Source organism: Eriocheir sinensis, chromosome 61, assembly GCF_024679095.1.
Source record: "Eriocheir sinensis breed Jianghai 21 chromosome 61, ASM2467909v1, whole genome shotgun sequence".
Lineage (NCBI taxonomy): Eukaryota > Metazoa > Arthropoda > Malacostraca > Decapoda > Varunidae > Eriocheir > Eriocheir sinensis.
In genome coordinates, this window is record NC_066569.1 from 4184904 (window position 1) to 4194516 (window position 9613).

At 42.4% G+C, this 9613-nt stretch overlaps 1 protein-coding gene across 11 annotated transcripts in view; it reads right to left on the bottom strand.

The window, feature by feature from the left end:
- LOC126986188 (protein NDRG3-like) overlaps positions 1 to 9613 on the bottom strand; it is an 86515-nt gene that overhangs the window by 25159 nt on the left and 51743 nt on the right. For 10 of the 11 annotated variants that reach the window (XR_007739385.1, XR_007739386.1, XM_050842141.1 and 7 more), the window contains 5 exons: positions 5484 to 5700; positions 5142 to 5245; positions 3309 to 3450; positions 2625 to 2766; positions 863 to 1017 (listed from right to left, as the gene is read on the bottom strand). Coding sequence is in view for 9 of the 11 variants with exons in the window: in XM_050842141.1 (XP_050698098.1) it covers positions 863 to 1017; positions 2625 to 2766; positions 3309 to 3450; positions 5142 to 5245; positions 5484 to 5700 (760 nt within the window). In the remaining 2 variants the exon portion in view is untranslated. Of the gene's footprint in view, positions 1 to 862; positions 1018 to 2624; positions 2767 to 3308; positions 3451 to 5141; positions 5246 to 5483; positions 5701 to 6459; positions 6672 to 9613 lie in introns of those variants that run through there. The other variant, XM_050842143.1, reaches the window with a different exon arrangement.

The following is a 9613-nucleotide window of genomic DNA, read 5'->3' on the forward strand; positions in this document are numbered from 1 at the left end:
ACAGGAGTGGAACAAAAAGTGGCTGTTACAATGCAATGAAGAAAAATGTAAAGTCCTGCACCTTGGGAGGGGATATCCAGCATACCAGTTCCACATGGGAAACACTCCACTATCCACCACAGAGGCAGAGAAAGACCTGGGAGTGTATGTTACCAGGCTACCAGTGTAGGGATATCCAGCACACCAATACCACATGGGAAACACTCCACTATCCACCACAGAGGCAGAGAAAGACCTGGGAGTGTATGTTACCAGGCTACCAGTGTAGGGATATCCAGCACACCAATACCACATGGGAAACACTCCACTATTCACCACAGAGGCAGAGAAAGACCTGGGAGTGTATGTTGCCAGGCTACCAGTGAAGGGATATCCAGCACACCAATACCACATGGGAAACACTCCACTATCCACCACAGAGGCAGAGAAAGACCTGGGAGTGTATGTTGCCAGGCTACCAGTGAAGGGATATCCAGCACACCAATACCACATGGGAAACACTCCACTATCCACCACAGAGGCAGAGAAAGACCTGGGAGTGTATGTTACCAGGCTACCAGTGAAGGGATATCCAGCACACCAATACCACATGGGAAACACTCCACTATCCACCACAGAGGCAGAGAAAGACCTGGGAGTGTATGTTGCCAGGCTACCAGTGAAGGCCAAATCCGTGCTAATCACAACGGACAGGTTAACCTTATCTTGACCTTTCATATGACCTAACTCTCTTCCTGCTAAGTTCCGCTCCTAACATAAATTTTTTCGTCTTCTCTTGTAACCTGAGCTAACATTTTCTGCTACAGCCAACCTCCTGACCTGACCTTTCTTGGGGTGGTTCAAACTCCTACCCTCGCCTCACCTTCTTCTTGTTGGGGTCGAGCTCCCTGACGATGCCCAGGTCGCTGCGGCGGATGTAAGCGTCCACGAGGAGGCCCAGGTTGGTGGGGTTGATGGCACGCTCAAAGTGTTGGCGGTAGACAGTCACCAAGTCCTGGTTACACTCCTCCAGCTTGCCTGTGTGGGGGGAGGTGAGGTGAGGTTAGGTATGGTTAGGTTAGGTTTGTTTTGGTTAAGTTAGGTATGGTTAGGTTAGGTTAGGTTTGTTTTGGTTAAGTTAGGTATGGTTAGGTTAGGTTAAGTTAGGTTCGGTTAAGTTTTGTTGGAGCTTACGTTTGGTTTAGTTTGGTTAGATTTTCCTTATTTAAAGTAAAGGAGACAGTTCAGGGGCAAAAATAAACAAATAAATAAATAAACAGAAAATAAAGAAAGCTTGGGGTTGGGTTGGGGTTTGGTTTTGTTTGCTTAAGTGATGGAGGTTAACCCCTTGACTGTGGATTTCCTACCAGAAGCCATCACCAAGCTACAGGAGTGGAAAAAAAAGTGGCTCCTACAATTCAGTGAAGAAAAATGCAAAGTCCTGCACCTTGGGAGGGGATATCCAGCACACCACTACCACATGGGAAACACTCCACTATCCACCACAGAGGCAGAGAAAGACCTGGGAGGATAGGTTACCAGGCTACCAGTGAAGGGATATCCAGCACACCAATACCACATGGGAAACACTCCACTATCCACCACAGAGGCAGAGAAAGACCTGGGAGTGTATGTTACCAGGCTACCAGTGAAGGGATATCCAGCACACCAATACCACATGGGAAACACTCCACTATCCACCACAGAGGCAGAGCAAGACCTGGGAGGATAGGTTACCAGGCTACCAGTGAAGGGATATCCAGCACACCAATACCACATGGGAAACACTCCACTATCCACCACAGAGGCAGAGCAAGACCTGGGAGGATAGGTTACCAGGCTACCAGTGAAGGGATATCCAGCACACCAATACCACATGGGAAACACTCCACTATTCACCACAGAGGCAGAGCAAGACCTGGGAGGATAGGTTACCAGGCTACCAGTGAAGGCTAAATCTGTGCCAATCACAGCGGACGAGTTAAAATGATGTACTAAATTCTGGGTCATCTACTAGCATTTCTACCATTAATATCATTGCTACTACTGCTTATCATCAACCCACACTCTCACTCCATCTCCAACTTACATTTTCCTGCACAAGAGGGAAGTTGCAACCGGGAGAGAGGCGGGAAAGTAAACAGAAGGAAGAGACACACAAAGATGAAATAAGGAACACATGCAGGATGGAGAGACGTAAATACATGGAGAAGTAATCAATTCAACGTGAAGAAAAAGGAGAATAATAGAAAAACGAACTAAACTAAAACAGAACGGAAACTGACTCAATGAATTACTATAGAGAATAATGAAACAGGTTTATGAGAACAGAAAAAAATGACCAAACAAATGACTCAAAATATACAGAAAGAAAAGACAAACAAAAGAGATACCAAATGAAGTCTTCCTCTTCCTCCCCATCCTTCCCTCTTCTTCCTCTTTTCACTTCCTTATTCTTCCTCTTACCCCTTTCCTTTCTTTTCCCTTTCCCCTCCATCTCCCTTCCTCTTCCCATTTTGCTCTCTCCTTTCCTTTCTTCTCCTCTCCTCCCTCTTCCCTTTCCTTTCCCTGTCTCCCCTACCCTTCATCCTTCCACCCTTGCTCTTCCTCCACCTTCCCTCTTCCCCCTTCTTCCACCCCCATACCGAAGTGGTGCCACATGAGGTAATCCACAGTGCCAGTTGTCATGGTGCCGGAGCGGAGGTGGCGGATGTTGAGCTTCTGGTAGCCCCACTCGATCCAGCCGGCCTGCGTGGATGAGCAGTTCACCAGCACCAGCGCATCCACCTGTGGGAGATAATACGGATGAGTGGTGCGGAGGAGGAGGAGGAGGAAGGGAAGGAGGAAAAGTGGAGAAGGTATGAGGGGAGGAGTAGATAGTATGTGAATGAGAGAGAAGGGAACAGGGGGATAATGGATAGGTGGATGAGGGGGAAGTGGATGAGGAAGAAGAAAGAATGGAAGAAGGGGAATAGTGGGTTTGTTGATGAGAATGAATGAAGGAAAAAAGAAAGAAGGAAGGGAAGGGGAGGAAAAGAAAAGGGGAAGAAGGAAAAAGGGAAGAAGGGAAATAGTGGGTTTGTTGATGAGAATGAAGGAAGGAAAAAAGAAAGAAGGAAGGGAAGGGGAGGAAAAGAAAAGGGGAAGAAGGAAAATGGGAAGAAGGGGAATAGTGGGTTTATTGATGAGAATGAATGAAGGAAAAAAGAAAGAAGGAAGGGAAGGGGAGGAAAAGAAAAGGGGAAGAAGGAAAAAGGGATAGAATGAAAGGAAATGAAGAGAGAATGATAAGCAAGAAAACACACACACACACACACACACACACGTACATAGTTGGGGAACTTGGTGGCATAGCGGGAGAGGACATTTGCGCCGAGTCCGACCCCAAAGCCGATGAAGGAGCGGAGGTGCAGGTGGTTCTTGACGCACGTGATGGTGTCCGCCAACTCCTCCAGGGTGGGGTAGACGTACCTGTGAGGGGTAGGGGAAGGAGGTGGTGATGAAGTGTGTGGGTGGTGGTGGCGGGAGGTGAAATGGTAAGGTGTAGATGGGAGCAGCGAGTAGCGGGCTTTTTTTTTATTATTGTTTCCTTTTTTTGTTTCCTTGAGCTGTCTCCTTTGTTGTAAAAAAAAAAAAAATAAATAAATAAAAAAGGGAGAGATAGTGATGTGTGGGAAGAAGTAGTGAGGTGTAAAGGAGTGGTGGTCATTTTTTTTTTTTTTAACAGCTAAAGAAAGAGTTCAAGGGCATCAAAAAAAAAGGTGTAAACAAAAGCAGCCCACTAATTGCTGCTCCCACAAAGACAAAAGCGATGAGCGGCCAAAAGAGACGTCAATTTCGGGAGGAGAGGAGAGGAGTTTCTAGGTTAATTATGTGAGAAGTTTTTGACATGACTTTAGACAGCTGTATAGACTTGGTAACAGTATCCTTTTAGCTTCACGCCCCTTATATGGTCTTTCATGGATCTCAATAATGGTGAAACTTGTATATAGAAAGCTTGTAAGTATATATAAGGTTTTCCAGGTTAGGTTAGGTGGGAGGTGTTTTGACAGGGGTTTAAACAGCTGTATAGATTTGGTAACAGTATCCTTTTAGCTTCATTCCCTTTATGTGCCCTTTCATGAATATCAATAATGAGGGTAAACTTCTATGTAGAAAGCTTGTACATATATATAAGGTTTAGGTGGGAGGTATTTTGACAGGGGTTTAAACAGCTGTGTAGATTTGGTAACAATACTCTTTTAGCTTCACTCCCCTTTATATCCTCATTCATGAATATCAATACTGGAGGGTAAACTTGTATAGAGAAAGCCTGTAAGTATATATAAGGCTTAGGTGGGAGGTATTTTGATAGGGGTTTAAACAGCTGTGTAGATTCGGTAACAATACTCTTTTAGCTTCACTCCCCTTTATATCCTCTTTCATGAATATCAATACTGGAGGGTAAACTTGTATAGAGAAAGCTTGTAAGTATATATAAGGCTTAGGTGGAAGGTATTTTGACAGGGGTTTAAACAGCTGTGTAGATTCGGTAACAGTGTCCTTTTAGCTTCACTCTCCTTTATATCCTCTTTCATGAATATCAATACTGGAGGGTAAACTTGTACAGAGAAAGCCTGTAAGTATATATAAGGCTTAGGTGGAAGGTATTTTGACAGGGGTTTAAACAGCTGTGTAGATTCGGTAACAGTGTCCTTTTAGCTTCACTCTCCTTTATATCCTCTTTCATGAATATCAATACTGGAGGGTAAACTTGTACAGAGAAAGCCTGTAAGTATATATAAGGCTTAGGTGGGAGGTATTTTGACAGGGGTTTAAACAGCTGTGTAGAATCAGTAACAGTATCCTTTTAGCTTCACTCCCCTTACATGCTCTTTCATGGATATCAATACTGGAGGGTAAACTTACATAGAGAAAGCTTGTACATATATATAAGGCTTCCCAGTAAGGTTAGGTGGGAGGTGTTTTGACAGGATTTTAAACAGATGTATATAGTTGGTAATGGTAATCTTTTAGCTTTACTCTGTTTAGCTCTAATTTATGCTTTATGCTCACTCTCTTTCTCTCAAAACAGCATAATTCTCTCTCTCTCTGAAAACAACACCACTATCTCTCTCTCAATAATAATAATAATAATAATAATAATAATAATAATATCTCACCCTTCAGGCAGAGTTGGGGCGCCTTCCTCCTGGCCCGGGGCGTTGACATGGACGATGCAGAAGTTGTTGACCACATTACGCATCTCCGGGTAGAGGAAGAAGGCCTGTGTGGAGGAGGAGGAGGAGGAGAAAAGTTTAGTTAGTTGAGGATGGAAGAAGGATCATAGCAGCTCTCTCAATGTAAAAACTAACACAAAAAACAAAAACATAATAAAAAAAGATGTTTCTGTAAATAGTATGAACCAAAACTATATTATTACACCCCAAAACTATATTATCACACCCAAAAACTATATTATCACACCCCATAGCACCTCCTCATTCCCTTCCGAGCCTTCTCACCTGGAAATTCGTCACATGGTTCAAGCCTAGGTCATGGTAGGTCAGGATAACAGGTCGCGAGGGATCACCAGCGACGGAGGCGGTGATGGGGCCGTGGGGGGTGTCAACGGTGACCTTGTTGCCCGTCGACCCGTCCTCACTCAGGTTGCGCGAGGGGGCCACTGAGAGCTGCACGTGGCGGAGCTCCGAGTCCTCCAGCACCTCACCCGGCATGGTCCTGTGGGTATGGGATGGGGGTTAAGGGGGGTGGGGGAGTATGGGGGGAGGGAGGTGTATTTTTTTGCTTGAGTTTTAGGGTACGGTATACATACATAAGCACACACACACACACACAGAGAAACAGGATTGGGGGGAATACGTTTATGGCTTGATTTATTGAGAATACACACTTACACACACACATAGATGCACACACAAGCCCATACGACAGTCACTACCAAAATTATCAAACACCATCTCTCTCTCTCACGCACACTAGGCAGAATATGAAGCTTTTTATTATGGAGACAAGTCATAGTTTCCATAAGTCACTAAATGATTGATTTTGAAGGATGTTGCCCTGCTCCCACCCGTAACCACTGACCGCCCCGCCGCTGCCCCGCGCTGCGTATTACCGGCGACCCACACCGCAAACCCAACAGATTTAATCTAACCTAACCTAACTCAATCTTACATAACCTACCTAACACCCCTTGACACCCCTAACAGGAGGCATTTTACCCCGTCGACCCCCCTTCTATTTTCCGGAAGTCATTCGTAACTGCACTGCATTCAGGGTCCAAAAATAAATATCCATAATGTGATTCTTCTTCTTCTTGTGTACTATGGGGCTAGTCAGGTTGTAGGGCCACAGCCTCTAGAGCCCGTCAGTGGTAGTTATCAGGTGTTGTTTTTTGGTTGGCCGTTGTCACCAGGGTGTGTACTATAACAACAACAATAACAATAACAACAACAATAACAACAACACGATACTCGCCTCACACGCACGTAGCTCATCTTTGCACGTCTTTTCCTCCTTTCAAACTCCACTCCGCCAACGGTAACACTGATAACGTGCCTCCTAAGCCTTTCCTCCCTTATCTCTATCCCCCCGGCCGTGTCTGGGTGCTGTGGGCCGCGGGAAGCCTTAGGACAGAATCACAGGGAAGGGGCGCCGGATGGATCGTGCCTTTGTTTACACTTTTCACTGATAAGGTCTTGGGCTTGGTCTGGGTCGTGGGTTCGGGTGTGTTTTTTAGCTTTTTTTTCGTGTTTTCTTTGCCTGTTTCGCTTCATATAGCTTCCTAGGTCCAATTCTCCCATTATCTCTCTGTCTCATCTATTCACATGCGTTCCTCTTCGGTTCTATGACTATTTATCTTTATTTTCACTGGTATGTTGATGTGCCGTTGCCATGGTTACAACTGCGCAGCTAAATAAACATCTATATTCGTTCTAAGTCAATCCATCGTAAAAAATAACTAACTTCCTCCTATACAACTCATTTTTATATAGTCTCTTGTATGGATCCCTTTGTATTGATCTTATTTTAGTATTTTCACGAGTTTTGGGTTTATTTATGTAAGCACGAGTTTAGTTTTTGTTTTGATTTGGTTAATTAGATTCTTTTTTAGAGAGAGAGAGAGAGAGAGAGAGAGAGAGAGGAGGTTAGACAGGGTGTGTTCTCCGTTTTCTGTGAGTTTATTGATTTTCTACCTGCCAGGTGAGCCCGTATGTTATTTTGGACGTGATATTAACGTAGACTTATATTTAGCTTGACTGGTATTAGTATTATCATTATTATTATTAGTTATTTTCCTATTTAGTTTAGTTTCCCTTCACATGTAGCGATTTTCTTCTTTTTCATCATGATTTATCGCTCTCCTTCTTTGTCTTCTCTTTCCCTGTCTTTCTTATTTTTTTCTCTCTCTCTTTCTTTCTTTCTTTCTCTCTTTCCATCAATTCTTCTTCCCTTTCTGTCTCTATTCTCCTTCTCATCTCTTCCCTCTCTCTCCTTCTTTCTGTCTTCTCTTTCCCTCTCTTTATTTTTTCTCTTTCTCTTTCTTTCTCTCTTTCCATCAATTCTTCTTCCCTTTCTCTCTCTATTCTCCTTTTCCTTCTCCCACTTCTCTCTTCCTCTTCATTTTCATTCTACTTTTTCTCTCTTCCTTCTCCTCCTCTTCTCTTTCTCCTTTCTCCAATTCTCTTCCCCCCCCCCCCTCTCTCTCTCTCTTCTATCTCCATTCTTATTTTCCTTCCCTCTTTGTTCTCCTCCAACTTCTCTATTCTCTCTCTCGTTCTCCCTCCTTCCTCCTCTTCCTCCTCCTCCTCCTCTTCCACTCACAGATCCACTTCGTCCATCGCTGCGAGGGAAGAGATGTCAGTGAACAGTTCGGAGAGTGGGATGAACCCTTTGGTGGTCATCTTGTTGTTGTTGTTGTTGTTGTTGGTGGTGGTGGTGGTGGTCTTGTTGTTGTTGTTGTTGGTGGTGGTGGTGGTGGTGGTGGTCTTCTTCCTCTTCTTCTTTCTCTCCTTCTTGTTATTCTTCTTCTTTATCTTCTTTGCCTTTCCTCCTTTCTTTCTTTCTTTCTTTCTCTTCTCCTACTTTTAATTCTTTCTTCTTTTCTTCTTCTATTTTTTTCTTCTTTTTCTTCTTCCTTTATTTTTTTCTTGTGTTTTCTGTAATTATTATTTTTTTTCTTCTTTTCGTTTATTCTCTTAAAATTAATTCTTATTTTCGTTTATCTTTACATTTTCTTTTTTCTTTTTGTTTGTTTGTTTTATCTTCCTCAGTTATTCTTGTTTCGTTTTTATTTCTTCCTTTTTCTATATTTTTTTTTTTTAATTTTCAAGACTGATTTAATTCCTTCTCGTCTCTATCATTAAGTTACTATTATTATTATTATCATTCTTTTGTTCTTTTTTTATTAATTTCTTGTTTCAGATTTTTTTTTCTCCTTTCCCACGATTAATTTTCTTTACATTTAATTTTGTTTTTTTTCTATTTTTATTTATTCTTAGGATGTATTTTCTTTTTCACTGCCGTTTTCTTTTCATTTTTCTATTGTTATTTATTCTTAGTATGTATTTTTTTCCTTCAATGCCATTTTCTTCTCATTTTTCTATTTTTTCATTCACTTCCCATTTTTTACGACACTTAACTGCAATAATTATGTATGACTTGTTTATTTTTTCTGTATTTTCAGTATATACAATAAACACATAGAAACCAGGAAACACACGTAATAATAATAATAATAATAATAATAATAATAATAATAATAATAATAATAATAATAATAATAATAATAATAATAATAATAATCTGAGCACACTCGAACGCGCTCTCTCGTGTCTCAGAGCAAACCACTGAATGGCTACTCGAATGCACTTACAGCTTTTTCTCTCCCATTTCCTCCCTTCCCCCTTCACTAAACCTCCCTCTCTCCCCTCCCCTTCCTTCTCCCTATTCTACCTATGCCTAATCTCCTTTTCTCCCTCCCTTCCATATCTTTCCCCCTTTCCTCCCTATTTATCTTAGACTTTATCTCCCCCACCCTTCTTTATTTCTTCATTTCTCCCTTTCCTCCCTTTTTTCACTTAATTTCTCCCTCCCTTCCTTCTTCCTATTCAATCTATAATGTATGTTTCCTTCCCTCTCTCTCTCCCTTTTAATTCCTTCATTCTTTTCTTTCCTTCTCCTTCCTTCCTTCTCTCCCTTCTTTCCTTCCTTCCTTCTCTCCCTTCCTTTCCTTCCTTCCTTCCCTCCCTTCCTCCCTTCTTCCCTTCTCTCTATTCAATCCAAACATTACCTTCCTCCCTTTCCTCCCTTCCTCCCTTCCCTTCCCTTACCTCCCTCCCTCTCTCCCTTCCTCCCTTCTTGCCTATCTTTCCTCCATCTCTCCCTCTCTCTCCCTAATCTACCTCTAACATCTCAAACCTCTCCCATTATTCTCTCCCTTTCTCTCCCTTCTCTCCAACTCTCCCTTTCCTCTATTGACACTCCTCCTCCTCCTCCTCCTCCTCCTTTCCTATTTACCATTCTCTCTTTTTCCTCTCTTTCTTCTTTTATTTCTTCTTTATTTTCCTCTTAATTTTCTTCTTTATCTTTTTCTTCTTCGCTTTTGTTTTCTTTGTTTTTGTTTAGTTAT